Source organism: Choristoneura fumiferana, chromosome 6 (genome assembly GCF_025370935.1).
Source record: "Choristoneura fumiferana chromosome 6, NRCan_CFum_1, whole genome shotgun sequence".
Classification (NCBI taxonomy): Eukaryota; Metazoa; Arthropoda; class Insecta; order Lepidoptera; family Tortricidae; genus Choristoneura; species Choristoneura fumiferana.
Window position 1 is genome coordinate 9,282,002 of NC_133477.1, and position 20,480 is coordinate 9,302,481.

General features: G+C 35.1%; 1 protein-coding gene across 1 annotated transcript; it reads left to right on the forward strand.

The window, feature by feature from the left end:
* Window positions 1–4,769: 4,769 nt before the first annotated feature.
* Window positions 4,770–19,930, forward strand: LOC141428618 (putative inorganic phosphate cotransporter). The gene is made up of 9 exons (XM_074088620.1): window positions 4,770–4,864; window positions 4,953–5,063; window positions 9,921–10,126; window positions 12,510–12,749; window positions 13,056–13,265; window positions 13,692–13,859; window positions 15,281–15,497; window positions 16,392–16,630; window positions 19,448–19,930. The coding sequence occupies exons 2-9, from the start codon at window positions 5,027–5,029 to the stop codon at window positions 19,676–19,678; spliced, it is 1,548 nt and encodes a 515-aa protein (XP_073944721.1). The 5' UTR covers window positions 4,770–4,864; window positions 4,953–5,026; the 3' UTR covers window positions 19,679–19,930.
* Window positions 19,931–20,480: the final 550 nt, after the last annotated feature.

Consider the following 20,480-nt stretch of genomic DNA (forward strand, 5'->3'; position numbering starts at 1 on the left):
GCCAAAAAAGCCTACGGCTAAATATTTTAAAATAATATGATTTTATTGATAACCTAAACAATGTATTTTCGGCGACCTAATAAATAATATTTGTTCCTAAAATAGTAGATCTGTCACGTAAATTAAATCACCAAATAATATTAAAACAGTTACTTATATATTATGAAAAAATCTCTCACAAATTACACCAATGAACCCAGCCCCAAACTGAGCAAAGTTTGTTCTATGGGTGCTAAACACCGGGTAGACATACATACGTATACATATATACTTAAATACATACAAACATCCAAGACTCAAGTACCTACTACAAACTTTTATACTCATCATACAAGTATTAGCAAAAAGTGTTCGGTTCTGGCACTTCGCCGGGCGCTACCGCGGCACGCTCGCTTCGTTCGCTCGGCTCGCGCACTGAGGGTTGCAGTTCTAAACTATCACTCCTCCTCGCTTTGCTCGTCGTCGTACCTAACCAGACCTGCCTTAGTAGAATAATAGGTCGAAGCATCGAATTAAGGAACTGATCTATTTATTAGGTGACCGATCTATTATTTTGTTGATGGAATTTTGATGATCAAACTATAATTTAGGATACAGGTTATATTAATCTGATAACTCATACTCAGAGACAGTTTTGATTAATGTGATGACTAATATATTTCTTAGGGATAGATATTATAATTAAGGCATCGCAGTTTAGTGACAAATCTAAATTTAAGTGACAGAAAATATAGTTCCCATATTTTAAGACCATGAATATTATTTGAAAAGAGAATCCCTGCGAGTGCGAACCCTTTCTTCTGCATAAAGAGAAACACTTTAGCAAAATCATGAAATTGAAAGGCAGATGATCAAAAAACCGGCCAAGAGCGTGTCGGACACGCCCAAAATAGGGTTCCGTAGCCATTAAGAAAAAATTAAGTAGGTAATATTTTTCTTAGGATTTCGTATTTTATACGGAATCTTCCAAGTTTAGTTATATTTTATACCTTAGGCTGCTATTTACTCTTAAACTACTAATAATTCTCAAGCAAACTTAGCCGTTATAGTTTTCCTTGAAAGTTTGATATACTTACTACCACACAACTTTTCAAATTTTTCCACCCACCGGTTTAGATTTTAGAGGAGGAGAAACCAATCCCTGAATCGAAAAAGCGTTTAAGCAACCCCCTAATGGTTTTAAAAGACCTATCCAACGATACCCCATACTACAAGGTTGGATGAGAAAAAAAAAATCACCCCACTATACGTCTATGAGAGTTACTCTAAAAAAGTTTTTTTTTGAATTTCTTATTATACCATTTTCTCGGCATAGTTTACATCTATATTCGTGCTTAATTACAGCTTTCTAGCATTGATGGTCCCTGAGCAAAGCCGCGGACGGACAGACAGAGAGACAGACATGGCGAAACTATAAGGGTACCGTTTTTGCCATTTTGACTACGGAACCTTAAAAGCTAACTGAGTTGATAGATATGTTATCTTGATATACTTATTTGGTAAATAACCTTGTTTGTTGGTTTGGTGGTCTGTGGCAGTAGATATGGTTTAAAGGACATGTCGTGTCCCTTTTTACCCGACTGCAGGTAGTGGTAATGTTTTTATCGCTTGTTTTCTGCCGATTTACATTTGCATGGCTGTTAGGTTAGGTTAGGTTAAGGCCTGTTGGACTGGACCAGACATTAGTTATTAATGATCCGTTATAAATAAAGATTTAAAAGAAATCACTATCCAATTTTCAATCTATGTATGTATTCCGAAAACAAGATGTATGTATCAGAAGCAGAAACAGTCAGAGTATTAAAACAGTCGATAATTTACATATATGTGGATTTTTACTGATCGAGTGAAGTGTAACGTATCGTGTTCTGAACTGTTAAATAATCATACTTTAACTAACCGAGCAAAGAAAGAACGAAAATTTAAATGTTTAAAGTTGAAACAAAATTAGTTAGTAAAGCATGAAGGAGTAAAAAAAAAACCGCAGTAATTAATTACCAAAAATTATACCGTGAATCTAATGAAAGGACCGGACGTTGCACTAAAAACAACTGTGCTAAATTTCATTACTCTAATCTAAACCTAGCGGTTGAGGTTCCGAGATTCAATCTCGATCCCGTAGTAATATTGCGATAAAAGTAGGTATTCTATCCACAAATCAAAATTCATCCAAATCCATCCTATTTAGCATGAAGAAGTAATAAACGTATGAACAAACACAGAAAGAGTAGCAACACACACACACACACACACACACACACACACACACACATATGAACATATAAACTTTTGCATTTAGAATATTTGCAGGACTAGGTTTACGTTTAAGACGTGACTGTATTATGTACTTAAAAAATAATATTCATAATGGACATTCATTTTTGTTTACATTGTATTTGTATTTAAATTGTATGTAATTAGCCATTTATTTTCACGATTTTCACTCTCATAAAATTACAGTTAACCAATATACTTGTGAGTACAACCGCAATATTATCGACAAAACAGTTGTTACGTGTGTGTTGTTCTAATATTTTTGTCAATACACGGCTTCAAAACAAAAGATTAGATAATAAGATAAGGCCAAAATAATTTAATTTTTATTTTCAAGTTTATTACGTTACTTTTCTGTGTCGTTACTCTTCTCTTGTTGTATTTTTTTATGTTTGTTACCTCAGAACACCGTCATTTATGAACCGATTTGTTTTTTTTTTAGTTCGTCTAGGAATGCCTTCAATTAGGTCCCATAAGCATCAAATCAGGTTGGAACCTAAGGAAATCAAGGGAACTTTTCAAATATTGTAGGGACACCTATAGTAATTTAAATAATATATTTGGTAGTAACTCGTACATTTGCTCTTGAAAATCATCATTTGGTGAAGTGGAACTGATGATGAAGACCACATTTGTCTAACAGAGCTACTACTCAATAACAAGTACTTCACGGGTTGAATTTCAATTACTTTAACACAGTTGCTGAGCAATTTATGCTCATCGTAATAGGTACATATGGTGAAATGGAACAAGTGGTGAAGCACCTGCAGGGCTCCTTAATAATGAGCGTCTCTGCACCGGAAAACACAATCTTTCATAAAAAGTGACGAGCAGTTGACATTAAAATATTCATTGATTTAGATAATTTATACTAAAAAGCGTGAAGAAATATTAATTTTATAAACAAACAATTTTTTTGACCATTTACCTTTAAGAGTGAGTTGAACTGAAAATTTCTTAACCGGAGACTTGACGGCTGACGGCTGTACTGGTTTGAAATGGGTTATCATAATATATCATTACGTAACTTGGTGCAGCTCACACTTAAAGACTCGATGGTAAAAAGATATTTAAAACTAAAAGATAAAAATTAAACACGTCTGATATTGTTGAAAATAAATAATTCCTTTTAATAGGAAATTTTATAGATTGAACTGTGTGAAACATATGAATGGACTGTAGGTAATAACTAAAAAGCAAACGAAGAAATAATATGATAAAATTGAAATATACTTGAAAACACAACCACACAACACAAAGCAATAATGAAAAGTAACACATAAAAGAAAAATATACAAAAAAAGAACTTTACAAAAAATACACCAACAAGTACAAAACTCCAAGGAGTTTGCTTCACTGTGTTATTTTTGCTGAATTTTATTTTGTTATACTGTTGTATACCCTGTATATTGTTAAAACTCATGCTTAATCGCTAGGTGCAAGAAGCAAAGTTGTAGCCAACTCCTTTGCATCGGGCACAATTGCAAATAGTAGGTAACTAATCTTTGATCACATTTACGATATCTTAAAGAATCATGTGATCAAGATAATATCTTATAATGATTCTTTAAGATATCGTAAATGTGATCAAAAATTAGTTACCTACTATTTGCAATAATATTTAACAATTGGGCAACTCATTAAAATATTTGTCTTACATTAAATTTTTGTTTCCGACATACCAACCTGGGCACAGACATGCTGCTTTATTCTCATATACTTAGCGAACATGGTGTGATTGTTGTACATTTTATAACAGAAACGTTAGCTTATAATCCGTGGACCCCTCTTGAATAAAGTTATGTGGGAGTTCAGTTCATACGATTTTCCCAATCAGGCCGCGCAATAACATTGTCTTGTTAACATCATATATATAGGTTTATCTATATTAAGCGACTTTAAACAAAGGGAAGGTACCCCCTTTGTTTAAAGACGCTTAATATTTTATTGTATTTTTACTTGTATTATCACTTACAATTCATTTAATAACTTCTGTATTTTACTAACCATACTATGGATCGTAATTGTTTTTATTAATAAAGCACTCCACATAGCCTAATTGCATCACTACTTAGCCATAGTAAACCTTTCTCGGGCATTAGCACCGGTGCATATTTTTTGTTTGACTCAATAAGAAAGGAGATCAGTGTAGGTACAGTCACCAGCACAAATATCTGATACGACTCTATTTCTAGGGCCGGAAGGACGTGTCAGATATTTTTGCACGCTCCGCTGTGGCAGATATTAATGCTGGTGACTTACAGAGCAATAAGAAAATAATCGCTTTTCGTCCCGTCTCTCGCACTTGTAAATCGTCCCTAGTTCTCTATTATCCAAGTTTTTTGACGCGAGCCTCGATTAATAACGTTTGATAGTTAAAGTTAAAGATTTATCTGCTTATCTCGACTACTTAACTTTTTACCGCTTATCAGGCTTAGGTATTTATCTAAAGGCTGTTTGAGAGCTCCTTATCAGATCAAAGGCACATGTGACAATTGTAATGCTTGCGTATTGATATTGTCTAAGTGATAGGTGTTGCAGTGCTTCTTTTGATATAGCACTGTACTCTTTTCTTCTTAGTAGTGTTACGGTAAGTAATCAAAACAGATGTATCCTTGCAGGTGTTTTGAACGTCAAAACTGCATGTATCGTGTCATTCATAGTTTTAATCGTTTTAGATTATGGATGCGGATGCAACCACACATTGAGAGAGTGAGAAGTCAAAAGCCACCTTAAAGTATATTTAACAGACATGACGCTAATAGGATGGAGACTGTTTTTAAATCGGGGTAAGTGCAGGTTGTTTATTTAAGTTTAACTTAGGTTAATTTCCAGATCTACAGCTTAGTGTTTTTATGATTGTGCGGGTCCATACCAGTAATATTATTTTGTCGTTCCGTTTCGCATTGATGCTTTGAAAGCAGTCTTCATGAACGTTTATTTACGTAGCAATAAGAGCGCCTATTCAAGTTTATTCCGATTATCACGAAAAATTTAAGACCACTGGTAAAAATATCATGCTAAAAATAATCGAAATATATTTTAAATTCAAAATTTCAAAGTATTCGATACTATATCCAATCTTACTGATCTAAACATTGATGAGGCTCAGCTTGCAGATAAATGTTGTTGATAGTTTATGATGTGTAACAGCGCTACGATAATCAACCCAGATAGACACAAGCCACATTTAAAAAACAATAAATTTAAAAAATCGAAAACTCAACTGCCTTGAAAAATATTAAAAAGAAGAAAACAAATGTAGTGGGCTAGAACTCTGTTAAGTAGCTAACTTAAAGTTTCAACGGTCGGGACCCATGAGGTATTTTTGAGCTGGTTACGATTTAAATGGGTCCCGACTCTTGAACTTTAAGTTAGCTAAATACTTAACAGAGTTCTAGCGCACTACATTTGTTTTCTTCTTTTTAGTAGGTATTTTTAAGGCAGTCGGGTTTTTGATTTTTTAAATTTATTGTTTTATTTTACACTTTTTTGATATTTCTATGAAAATGGTAAATTCAAAGTATTTTAACCCATATAGTTATATTTAGAATGGGTTAATTATTAGCTTTCATTTCGTACCCTATTCGGTAGGTTTGAATATATTTTTTTGAAAATTCGCCATTTTGATTTTTCAAGAATTTCATGTACCCCGTGTCACTAGTGTCATCAAGATGAATGAATGATTAGTTACGAGAGGAAATAGGAATAGACATACATACGGGTCAAACACATAACCCTCCTTCTTCTCAGTCGGGTAATATAAAAGACCTCGAGATGGGCTGAGTGAGCATTACAGACCCAATATTACTCTCCGCAGCTTTCAAATGATTCGCAATGGGCTGAAAACAAAGCAGTAAAACCCTGTGCTCGATTCTGTAATAATAAATTAGCAAACAATTAATTACACGGACCAAATAAGTACGGTTCCTTACGACACGAGAAAATGTGAAGCACAGCGGAAGGAGTGAGGAGAGGAGTAATTGGGGGATTAAAATTACGGAAGTAAAAACCCTATCTCAATTTGATTTTGCTGGAATTGAAAGGTTTCTTTCCCAACAACTGGCGAGGCAATTTGACTGCAGAACCAACTTGAAAACTGAAAAGAAGAACTGACTAGGTTAACAAAAATCCCGTTGCAGGATTTTTAAAAGTCCGCGCCTTAGATGAATGATCGCTCGCTCGACTAGATACCGCCGGCGTACTTGTTAAATGCGGCAACAAATAGTACGCCGAATTCGGCGTACCCGAGCCCGAGTCGAGTCAGTCGCGTTGCAAACTGTGCGTAAGGTGCATGTACCGAATGTTTTGTTAAATTTTGGTCATAAATCGAAGTAGAATGCCAGATTGCGCAGTGAAACTGTGTAAAAATAATACTACAAGAAATAAGAAGGACACTGGGATCACATACCATCAGTAAATCCTACTAATATTATAAATGTGAAAGTTTGTGAGTGAGTGAGTGTGTGAGTGAGTGAGTGAGTGAGTATGTTTGTTACTTTTTCACGCTGAAACGGCTTGACGGATTTGGATGAAATTTGGCGAAAAGTTAGTTTATAACCTGGATTAAAACATAGGATACTTTTTATCCCGATATTCCCACGGGATAGGGATAAAATCTTGAAATAATAACCGCTGGGCTTAGAGTCATGAAATTTGGTATGTAGGTAGCTGGACGTCAGGAATAACACATACGTGACTTTTTAACCCGATATTCCCACGGGATATCTAGGGATAAAATCTTGAAATAACAACCGCTGGGCCTAAGCCCAGCCTTGAAATTTAGTATATAGGTAGATAGACTTCTGGAATAACACATAGGCTACTTTTTATCTCGATATTATAATCTTGAAATAATAACCGCTAGGCTTAGAGTCATGAAATTTGCTATGTGGATAGCTGCACCTCTGGAATAACACATAGGTTATTTTTTATCCCGATATTCCCACGGGATAGGGATAAAATTTTGAAATAATAACCGCTTGGCTTAGAGTCATGAAATTTGGTACATAGGTAGTTGGACCTCGAGAATAACACATAAGCGACTATTGACCCGATATTCCCACGGGATACCTAGGGATAAAATCTTAAAATAACAACCGCTGGGCTAAGAGCCATGAAATTTAGTATGTAGGTAGCTGGACTTTGAAATAACACATAGGCTACTTTTTATCCCAATATTCTCACGGGATAGGGATAAAATCTCGAAATAATAACCGCTTGGCTTAGAGTCATGAAATTTGGTATATAGGTAGCTGTACTTTTGAAATAACACATAGGCTACTTTTTATCCCAATATTCTCACGGGATAGGGATAAAATCTCGAAATAATAACCGCTTGGCTTAGAGTCATGAAATTTGGTATATAGGTAGCTGGATCTCTGGAATAACACATAAGCGACTTTTGACCCGATATTCCCACGGGATTTTGGATAAAATCTCGAAATAACAACCACTGGGCCAGAAATGATAAATGAATGATTTGAATTTGAATTTTGAATTTGAATTGGGAAAACAATTGTAATTTCATTAAGTACTGGGTTTAGAGTCTTGAATTTTGTACAGTTATTCACAACACAACCTCAATGAAGACCACGATATAAATTTTAGAAATTTCCAGGGGAATTTTGTAAAATCCCGAAAATTTAAATTGCAACTACCAGACCGAATAGTTTACGCGTGCGAAGCCGCGGGTAAAAGCTAGTATCGTATAATTTCGAAATTACAAAATAAAATAACATGAACCCTAAACGCCGTTCTGTGTTGCCGCGTACACAAGAATCAAATTCCCCGTGGTTGAGATTTTAGTAAATTGATTTTTATTGTTATCATCATTAAATGATGATACATTTTAATAACTTATTTTATTTAAGTATCTAACGTAATTATTATATATAAATAACCTAGTTCTATATTATTTAACGTTTATCTTTGTGATATATACACTGAAGGTGTATAAATTGTTACCCGACACTATTTAATTAAGGGGTGAATGTGTCTTAAAATTAAAAATGTTTTTCGTCTTCTCATTTAAAAAGCCCAATCAGCTGATTTACTTAGGTATTATGGGAAAGGAATTTTTATTTATTTATTTTAGTGTTAATTAACCTGTACATTATATTAGGTTTAACTGTAGGTGCAACGTGTTATCTAAACTACGCAAAACTTCTTAGTTGGTGACTCAGTCCATGAATTTTTAGTTATTATAATTTGTAAATATTGAATGTCCTTAAATATATATTTTTTTATTTAAAAGTGAGGCCTGATCATTGATATACTTACATCATACCTAACATTTTTTTTAAAGAAGAAATCTACGTCTAACCTATACACAAACATATTAATACATTCACTCTTAATTACTTCTTCATTTCTAAGTATTTCCCAAGATACATTTTGTAACCAGTAACGAAATAGACCACAGAATAATTTATTTTCCCAATAATTCGGGTAAGTAACAGTGGAGCAGCTGGCAACACAATTTTTCACGCACACTAGCATCCTTTCAAATTGTCTTACACCGTTCTTACGCACACTACAATATTGAGTTGCCGCATTCACGAACCTTTTGTTTTTAGGTAGCGCGGTATCTAGTCGAGCGAGCGCGAGAGACCAATCATTCATCTAAATTCTAAGGTTCGCGCATTGTTACGTAGCTTCGGCCATAAAAATAAAAAGTCTCGTATCTTAAAAAGCAATAACAACGCAATATTGATGAAACATATAATTTGATATGATTAGATAGCCTGCATGTTACGACACTACTTAAGATCCCTACCCACTACACCGTATAAAAAAAATCTTTTATTTCAGACAAATACGGTATTTGACTATTTTGTATATGTTTTATAAATTAAAACTACACAATGCCTGTTATCGAATAGAAAAACAATTTTTAAGCTACCTTTACAAATAACAAAGTTATAAAGGTTTAAAATTCAAGATTAGACACAGAAAGGCATACTGGCATGTGACGTCACACGCCAGTACCGCCATACTTGCTGCATAGAAAAAAGCGTTTGAGAAAGAGACAGCGATATATAGATTATTCAAAAAATCACTATAAATCCAATTTTCAACCGATTTAAATTTTCTCTTCGCTAAACACTATCTGTATATCTATATTTTCATAATAATATTAACATATGGCAAAATCAGGAGTTGTCAAATACCGTATTGCATGACCGTAATAGGAACGCGTCAGGCCCTATACCACGAAGTGCAAAACTCGAACTTCGTATGTTGCCGTCCCGCTGACGCTTATGTCATTTAATACGCGAGTGAAAGGGACGGTGCGATACGAACTTCGATTTGCGAGTTTCGTAATAGCCCTGCTGGAACGGAACGGTTGGTTACGAAACGTGCCAGTGGGCTAGTCTCATACTTTTCGATACAAATAATACACTTTTGCCTGTCACTTTGCTATTAAAGTCATGGTATGGTATGTTGTAATGGGTAGAGAGTCATATACTAAGGATGTGTGATGAAAAAAATAATATTTATTCTATTTTTCACCAATTACCAGTGGTAGGTATTATTACTGACCAGCTTTTACTTTCAGATTCAGACTCACATCACTACCTTTATGAAAAAAAGCGGATAACAAGGAAAACTGATTGCTATAACTTTATGCTCTCATATTGCAGTTATGATCATACCCCAGCGGTACGTCCTCGGCGTCATGGGTCTATTTGCTTTGGCAAATTCCTTCACAATGAGGGTCTGCCTCAGTATGACGATAACACAGATGGTGACGCATACGGCGTCTACAGAGCATATCATAGGAGAGACCTGCCCTGATACTTCAAATATCAGCTCAAGTGAGACATCGAACGTGACATTGACATATGGGGTATGTAGATGTAGAATAGTGTTAGGGCTCCAAAAATAGACCACCCGTCAAATAAATGATCTTTTTGAAGAATTGGTTCTAAAACTTTTGGGTAAGTAATAGAATATATAAAAACAAAATATATAATATTCATTACGTATAACTTCACTTTCTATACTTTTTTAAATATAACATACGTTTGCTATAATGCCCTTAACGTATAATGATATAATATATAATTTAATTATGTATAATGAGCTATGGACATAAATACATTGAGTATAACGATCAAATTATAAAATATTCGCAACCTCTAACAACCAAAACATATAAGATTCATTTAATCTTACAACGGAAAGCATACCGCTCGAAAATATAAATAAAATAAAAATCCCTTTTACGGTTTCCTCACTGCTATAAAAAAAAACCTAGAACCTAGAAGAACACTTTTTTTTTTTTTTTTTTTTTTTTTAATCTTTATTTATTATGGAACTTTGATCAAACGATAATGAACATGTCAGTTCCCAAAGGCCTTAACTATAAAAACACCACAACAGCTATAAGATTTAAATGAGTAACAACTCGTGCCAAGAGGGACTGCTATGTCCTCCAAACCAAACCACCGGATCCCCTGCCACAGGGTGGCAAACCTGCGCACGGATTCTTTTACACAGAAACTTTTATTTTAGGGTTAGCTATATTATTATGAAACTTAATGAACATTGAAGTGAATAGAAATTGACGACCAGATGGCCTAGTGGTTAGAGAACCTGACTACGAAGCTTGAGGTCCCGGGTTCGATTCCCGTGTCGGGGCAGATATTTGTATGAAAAATACGAATGTTTGTTCTCGGGTCTTGGGTGTTTAATATGTATTTATGTATGTATCTATATCTATTAATTATATTTATCCGTTGCTTAGTACCCATAACACAAGCTTTGCTAAGCTTACTTTGGGACTAGGTCAACTGGTGTGAATTGTCCCGTGATATTTATTTATTTATTTATTTAGAAATAAAATAACACGTTTTAATGAACTCATATCTTATATTTCACATTTTTTGATAAATCTACCCCTAAAAGGTTTAAAAGGGGAATGAAAGTTTGAATGAGAAAAACGTTATTTTTGAAGTTATGATTCAGAAATTAAGTGAACGACTAATAGAATAGAATTAAGAGAATACTACGCGATTCACTATTTAAAAAAAAAATAAAAGTGGATGGAAATTTGTATTAGGAAAATGTTACTTATTTTTGTTAGGATTATGAAACTGCGAATAAATTCTTGAAGAGAAATAATAGAACAGATGTTTTCTTTGTCAAGATTAGATGAAGTTTTTTCTTCATAACTCCACAAACATACTTACTTTCTGTAAATGAATCTATCTATATAATAATATAAAAAAAGTAAATAACTGGCTCACTAACTCATCGACGCTCAATCTAAACGTTTGAACCTAAAAAGCAGATTTTTGGGTTTCCGTAGTCGAAACGACAAAACGGAACCCTTATAGTTTTGTTCTGTCCGTCCGTAGGTCACAGGCATTTCACTCAAGACAAGACATAATGTACCTAAATCGATCTAAAGAGTCATATCTATCCCGCGGGAACATTGAGATTTCCCTGGATAAAATAAGCCGGTTTTAATTCAATCAGGGACAAGGTAGCTTTCTATAGAATCCACTTATTCTTATGCCGCGGGAATTAATTTATATCGTGTACGAAGTCACGGGGAAAAGAAACACATAGGTACTTTACCGTTTTCTGGAATTCCAAAAACAACGACTGTCTGTTTGTATCTTTCACATAATCCTCCGAATAATCAATCAAAACAGGAAAAAAAGGATCGTAGAAAGAAAATCTATGTTACCCCAAATTTAACGCGAGCGAAGCCGCGGGCAAAAGCTAGTTAAATATAATTTATTTGGCTCATCATCCCAGCCTTTATAAGTCCCACTGCTGGGCACAGGCCTCCTCTCAGAATGAAAGGGCTTGGGCAGTAGTTCCCACGCGGGCCCATTGCAGAATTGACGAGTCATTCAACAAAAGATTTGGTAATCGTGGAAACGTACTAACTCAGTCTTTCTTTTATTTAGTAAACACTAGCAACTAGTTTCATAATAGGGTATATGCATGGTTCGCTCCCCTTCTAATAACCGTTCCGTTTTTTTTTGCTAACTGGCTCTCACTCAAATTAGTACATTCAAAGAATGTTCAGGCCCTCGGTGGGTCAGACAATCGTAGTCATACGGAGTAGTTCGAAGTTATTCTATTCCATTGGTCTCTCGAGATATTGTACTACATGAAATAAGAGCAGAAAGGAGATGGGAATAGTACAATTTCAGGAATTAATTATTTTTAGTACGTACGTATACATAAGCCTGATTCAAATCGTTCTTTTTCAGAGTCGCCAAAGGTATGACTGGGATGAAGCAACGCAGGGGTTCTTGCTTAGCGCTTTCTATTACGGCTACGTGCTGACTCACCTTCCTGGTGGCCTTCTAGCAGAGAAGTTTGGAGGCAAATGGACTGTAGGGCTTGGACTGCTGGTAACTTCAGTGGCTACTATACTTACACCGTGGGCTGTCAGCCTCGGAGGCGCCATTGGCCTGTTCACTATTCGAGTTATTGAAGGTATGGGCGAGGTAAGACTTAAGTAAGTTTCTGTTAAAAATTGCATTCTTTTAACAAGCTTTATAGTACATTGTACATTTAGGGGCGTAAGAAAGGGATTACTAACGAGAGTCTATTAGAAGCCCGACGCCGAAGGCGGAGAGGGCTTTTTTGACTGATAATCCCCTTGTAATTATCCATTTGTATTTTGTAAGCACTTCACAGCTTGGCAAAAGGAAGACGCTAAGAAAACAATTGAATAAAATAATGGCGACCCATCAATATAATGATGATATAATAATGTTATTCACGCAAAGCGTATGTTTTCTGTCTCTCAGGGTCCTGTAACACCAGCCTTTGTCCTCCTGTTGGCGCGCTGGGCACCCCCCGCAGAACGTTCCCGATTTGGCGCCATGATATTCGGTGGCGCCCAAATTGGCAACATTTGTGGACCCTACATCTCTGGTCTGCTCTTGGCTGATGGAGGGGACTGGGTCAATGTGTTCTATGTCTTCGGAGGACTCGGAGTCATATGGTTTATGTTTTGGGTAAGATAATAGAAAACTTTTATTTAGTTTAGTTTTCTCGCTGAGATTCTTTTTTACAGGAAATTTAGCCATGTATATGTTTAGGTTGAAAATGTTTACGTGAACGTGACACAAAGTTAGTGTTTCTAAATTAAATAATGTTGTAAAGTTCGTAATTTAATATAACGATAGTATGAATGAATACGCTTTATTTAATCATGTACCTATCACGTACAAATCATTTTATACTTATAATAAGTACCTAACACTAGCAGACGCCCGCGGCCCAATTTACCAAATTTCCGTTTTACCAATATACCCATTTTCTATTAACTTAACATTCGTTCGTTACTCTTTATCTGTCAATTTACTTGATATTAGCTTTTGCTAGGCACAGACAAATCATAAATTAAGATACTTTAGAACATATTTTCTTAATTTTCACAGAGCCTTTTATGCTACAGTACGCCGACTTCTCACCCGTACATATCAGATAAAGAGCGAGATTACCTAAAACAGAATATTGTAGCTTCCGGCCTTCACAAGAAATTGGATCCAGTGCCCTTCAAGGCCTTATTGAGATCTGCACCGCTTTGGGTTTTGGTTCTGGCAGCTGTAAGTAACTGCTTGCTATTTATTACATTACAAGCAGTACAATTTGGGTTTGTTTAATTATTTAATAATAATAATAATAATAAATTCATTTATTTCGGGCAACTTGGCCCACACAATAAATACCTTACAGACTAACATACATATTTATAATCAATAATATTTAAAACTAATTTGGTGGCAAAACGATATTTAAAGATAAAGCTAAATTTCAAAAGAAACGATGGGTTTTACTGCATTGAATTGAATAATAAACTAAACTTTGTGGAATCGATGTAGGTTATAGGAACAAGTTAGTATAGTCCGTACGTATGTATGTTTGCCATGGATCTGTATGAAGATAAATGGTAAAGCGCATTTTTTCCAGTATTATTTTGACATTTATGTTAATCTGTGGTGTTGTATGTCACACAGATGATCCGATTAGTTTTTTTCCTTATTTGATAAGTTAGCTAAGTCTCATACGACTAAACATTGCTTTAGTAATTTTGAAATATGATACTTTTAAAAGTATGTATGTTGGGGGTTTACTATTTTTCTAATGTATATTCGATATCTGAAACGATATCTGAAACGCAAAAAATAAAAAAAATCACAATCATGGTGGGACCTATTGTCGCCTTAAAAAACAGATGCCCTTGAACATTGTGTTGCGTTTTGCATTATTAAGATATATTATGGAGACGGAACAAAAGAATAAAGAAACAATACGTACAATGTTGAAAAAGTAATTTGGTTTTCTTTGTTTGAAACCACCAACAAGAAAGTTCCGAGTTTCTTTTCCTTCTCATTATTAATTTACGAAGTAAGGAAATATGTCAGCAATATTATACCAATGTCTTTATTAAGTTCATGTTTTAAAAGCCGGTATATTTCTCTATACTTCATCGTTTATTACAGATTATTAGTTCCTTTTACTGCATATTTATAAAACCAGGAAATCGATATTTTGTGTTTTGGTTTGCGTTTATTGGTCAATAAGCAATTAAATTGATTGGAGAGTCATCCAGATCCACAGTAACCCAAGATCATGAAGTCACTTAGATGATTTACGGAAATTTGAAAACTAACTTAGAGAAATATGTAACTCATTGGAATAAAATTAAAGTACCCATAGAAAAAGTAATGAGAATTTCATGGTATGTCTATGTGATGATTTTAAGGTATTTGTTTATTTTAATATTTTTACTTGTTCAGAAACTATGGACTAAACCTATAATCATAATGATGATGATGATGATGATGTGATCCTGTTATCCCTCACTAGGGACATAGGGCTCATAATAGCGACTTAAAATCACGATCCTACTTTTATTAAGCCAATTGGCAAAGCTTCGTAGCCAGAACTTATCACTATGCAACGGTTGTTGAAATTACTTTGTAATACGGTTGAAGCTTGTAAAATTGACTATTTCTTTCCTTAGGTTGGCCATGACTGGGGGTACTTCACAATGATCACTGACCTTCCCAAGTATTTCTCCGACGTGCTCAAATTTAACATCAAAGAGACTGGCCTGATGTCCGCCTTGCCTTACATAGCTATGTACGTGTGTTCGTTTATATTTGCCAGTTTTTGTGACTTCTGTATCAGGAGGAAATGGCACAGTATAGGCATGGGAAGAAAGATTTACACGACTGTATGTGAGTATACAATGATTCCTTAATAAGATTGTGAAATGATTTGACCCTATACTATTTAAAGTTTTCTAAGGCGACAAAAAAATCTATATCAGGGGTCTTCAAACTTTTTGACTCAAGGGCCACACTGCACTTAATGTAAATTCGTGCGGGCCATGACATTAGTTGAGTAGACTTAGTCTTCAGGGGGTACGATACGAGTAGATACGAGTAGGTAACGCATAAGGAACGCACTTGGTGTTGATTATGTTCATGAGTGGCCATCTATGATTATGACCAATTACCGTCAGTGGCGGGTCTTATATACTTAACTATAATTAAAAAAACTAATTACTAGTTACTTGTAGCTTTATAAAAAAAAACTAAATACTAATTACTTGTAGCTTTATGAAATCGGACCCTATCGCGGGCCGGACTTGGCCCGCGGGCCGTAGTTTGGCGACCCCTGATCTATATAAAGAGTGTGTGTATTTTATTATGGAATTCCATTAATGTTTTTCTAGGCGTTGCATTAAGAACGCTTGAGAAGCAGTTTTTTTTAGTATAAGTGTTTGCCAATTGCATTCAAATATAATAATACTAGCTTTTGCCCGTGGCTTCCCCCGCTTGGAATTCGGTTATCGCGCGCTGTTTCCTCGGGAACTGTGCATTTTTCCGGGATAAAAAGTAGCCTATGTCACTCTCTGGCCCATAAAATATCTCCATGCCAAAAATCACAGCGATCCGTCGCTCCGTTTCGACGTGAAAGACGGACAACCATACAAACATAACAAACACACACACTTTCGCATTTATAATATTATATTATATCGTATGACAATTTGTAGTTGACCTTTAATATTTGCCATCCGTGTGCAAAACTAGCCCAGATTAAGGAAAACCTTTTTTTTCCGGCAGCGTCTTCCGTGCCTGCTGTTTTTATAATTCTGGCCTCGTATTCCGGCTGTAACCGCGTGGAGGCTGTCGCGCTGTTTATAGCTTCCATGGCTTTCATGGGAGGATTCTACAGCAGCGTGAAGATCAATGCTATGGACATAGCGCCGAACTACGCGGGGACGTGTTCTGCGTTCGTAAACGGCATTGCGGCGATATCGGGCATAATTACGCCTTATTTGATCGGGTTGTTGACTCCTGAAGTAAGTATCATCAATGTATTCATATTCAAGATGCATAAATGCTGGACGGAGTGCAAAAGGTTGGCAAATCCCTGGATCTACTTATCCCTGCCCGCGCGTGGGTTCGCGTTTAGAACTGAGTTTGCATCAAAATTCAAATTCAAATGATTTATTCAGTAAATAGGCCGCAATGGGCACTTTTACACGTCATTTTTTTTAAACTACCAACGCTTTCGAAAAGACCATCATTACCAAGAAGAATGCGCCGCAAGAAACTTGTCAGAAAGTCATTTTTTCATAATAATATAATTACAAATATAATACTTAAAAACTATATTATACAATTAAAGAAAAAAAATACAAAAAATAATAATAATAAAAATACAGGGATGTATGGGGTCCCTTAGTTACAATACTAAACACTAACTAAATCTAAACTATATCTACGTTAAGTGGAACTGTAGAATGCTTCCACCGTCATAAATTTTAAAATAATCGTCCAACGTTCGATTGTAGGCGTTGTTATATTCGGCATTCGGCATTCGACTACTACTCATCCTTCAATAAGGAAGTTTTTTTTATCCAATAGATATTTCAACGTGTCTCAATAATATTTCAATAACAACATGTCGCAATAACATTTGAATATTTATTAAATAAAAAAAAAACTTAATAGAAACATTAGGTTAAGTACCAATTTGTAAAAAATACAAAACTCGCAAATCAGTCCTCTCACGTTAAAAGTATTAGTTTAACATTAAAAAAAATACGAAGGAGAACATAAGAACCTTATTGTTTGAAGTAACAATACTTAGTAGGTTAACGCTCGTTACCTCCTTCTATGGGTGAACAAGTCTCAGACAAAGAGCGAATTTCTGCCTGATATTTCGTAATTAATACACGTTTACATTAGTTTTGCTAATATTGTAGATGAGGCGTTAAATTATATTATTTAAAATGCATCTGTTCTGTTACTAACGGAATTTGTTACAGTCATTACCTTTGTGAACCTTTTTCTGCGGTAAGAGTTCACGAACTGAAGAATTCAAGATCCTTGAATCGACTGTCTGATCGCGGGGGTGAAAATTAGTGAAACGAAGTTTCCTATTCCGGAGTTAACGTTTCAGATCACTAGGCAAATTGAGTTACTATCCGGTAGCAATTTGTTACGGATATCACGAGAAAATGACTGTGTTTATTAACCGAGTCGTATTACCCTTTTATTCAAAACAACAGGATACAATTGAATTGTGTCTAGGTAATCTGTGTTTGCCAAAAGCAAACGTCAAAGTGGCAGATGAAAACAAACAAAACCATAGAACAAAACCAACACCATAAAAGAAATTTGGATTCGAAATTTAAAGACTAAAATAATCCCATAGTTATCTTGGACTAGTATTGTTATGGTCTGAAGGTTGATGTGATTTCAAAAGACGAGACGTGTAATTATTGAAAGTCGTTTATTAGTAATAATCTTAGGACATGACAACATGAGGCACCGTTTTTGCTTCTTGACAGCAGCCGGGCGTGCCATAGATAATATATCGTAACAAGTATCACATAACAGAATAATGTAAATTGAATATTATCATCAGTTATAAAAAAACACTTTTTTTGTTTTTTTACGATTAAATGTATAGGTATTTTACTGAGATCAAGTACATTGTAAACCTAATAAATAGCGTCCTCATGTGTAACACCATGCACCGTACCGGAGTCATTAAGGTTGCGTGTTTTTAGGGTTCCGGAGCCAAAATGGCAAAAACGAAACCCTTATAGTTTCGCCATGTCTGTCTGCCTGTCCGTCCGCGGCTTTGCTCAGGGGCTATCAATGCTAGAAAGCTGTAATTTTGCACCGGTATAAAGGTAAACTTTGCCGACAAAATGGTATAATTTAAAATAAAAATAAAATTTTTTTTAGGGTACCTCCCATAGACGTAAAGTGGGGGTGATTTTTTTTTCTCATCCAACCCTATAGTGTTGGGTATCGTTGGATAGGTATTTTAAAAACATTAGGGGTTTAAAACGACGATTTTTCGATTAAGTGATTTGTTTGCGAAATATTCAATTTTGAAGTGTAAATTTTCATTAAAATTGAGCGTCCCGTCCCTCTAAAATCTAAACCCGTGGGTGGAAAAATTTGAAAAAAATCAGAATGGTAGTAAGTGTATCAAACTTTCAAGGAAAACTATAACGGCTAAGTATGCTTGAGAATTATTAGTAGTTTATGAGTAAATAGCAGCCTAAGGTATAAAATATACCTAAACTTGGAAGATACCGTATAAAATACGAAATCCTTAGAAAAATATTACTTAATTTTTTCGTAATGGCTACGGAACCCTATTTTGGGCGTGTCCGACACGCTCTTGGCCGGTTTTTTTTTAATAAATAAAACACAGCACAAATTTTACGATTATATCAAGCGTAAGCGTAGTTACAATTACATTTAGGACGCAGTAGAAAATTGTAATGGTTTACTTTTAATCGATGAAAATCTATTAGGACTCCCACAGAATACTGCCAATTGCTGTGATACGATTTCATGCAGCAAAGCGATGGTTCAGAATACTTAGTATTATATTATATCACGCGAATGAGAGATGCAAATTAAATCGGAAGTTTTTGCAATGCATCCTGTGTATTTATAGATTTTTGTAATGCAATACGAAGATTTTTGTAATACGCAGTTTTATGTGCAAGCCGTATTATTCGTATTCATACCTACTATCACATCACAACTACATTATTTGTTATTGAATAGCTAACTCGCTCTAATTAGCTATAATTTTCAACTTTGTTTAATCAAAAGTCAATACAAGCCTTTTCTTTTCATTACAGCAAACCATTGGACAGTGGCGTGTAGCATTCTGGACGGTATTCGCGGTGCTTGTAGGGACTAACGTCTTGTACAATATTTGGGGGAGCGGAGACCAGCAGTGGTGGGACGACGTGGACAAACATGGGTACCCTAAGGGATGGAAACATGGACCCCTTAAGAAACGGACCCCTAATACTGAAAAGAAGATCGTGTACCCAAAACACGATCACTCTCCTGTCTCTAACGATTAAAACTGAGCAATTATTAGTTTTATTGTTTTTCTTTCGTTTTAATTTGTTTTAATCGCCGAGCATCATAGATAAGGGGGATAGATAATGAGAAAGCTTGGAAAGTAGATATGCCAGGATGTGAAAACAAAAACATGTTTCTTGGTACGGCTGTCCCAAAGGGTTATTAAGTTTACTTAAAGATTTTTGTACATTTTTTTTTCTATGACTATTGTGCGACAATGAAATAAAGATATGTTTTTTGGTATCCTTTCATTTCGTCAAAATTTTTTTTACAAGATCTGTTTCATAAATATCTCATTTGGCCAAATGCATTATATTCTGAAACTGTGAACTAGTCAGGATTTATTTCAAGACTATTGTGTAGAACCCCATAGGTTATGTTACGAGTAAGTAGGTTAGTTTTATAAAAAATCTGCAAGTGTGAAAATAGTAGGTAGGTTAGTATATTACGCGACGACGATCAGGTACTTTATTAAGGTCGTCCATCACATCCACTATTGGATATTAGGGAAAAGATGACCGATGGGGTCCAATAAGAAAGTGGATGAGTAGATGGGAGATTTGAGCATCCTTTTGCAGACCCATTGTCAACATCTTCGAAAATTGATCGATAGTAACAAAAACGCAAAAGGTTTTTATGTAAAGAATGCGGATTGGTCCACTCAGATACACTATGCAGGACTGCGTAGGTAAGTGTAGAGGTGACATTTTCAAAACCATGAAAGGAGATAAAGATAAACGATAGAGAACGTTAGATAGCAAAGTAGGCAATGGTTGTTTCTACGTGTGACTAAGAGTTAAT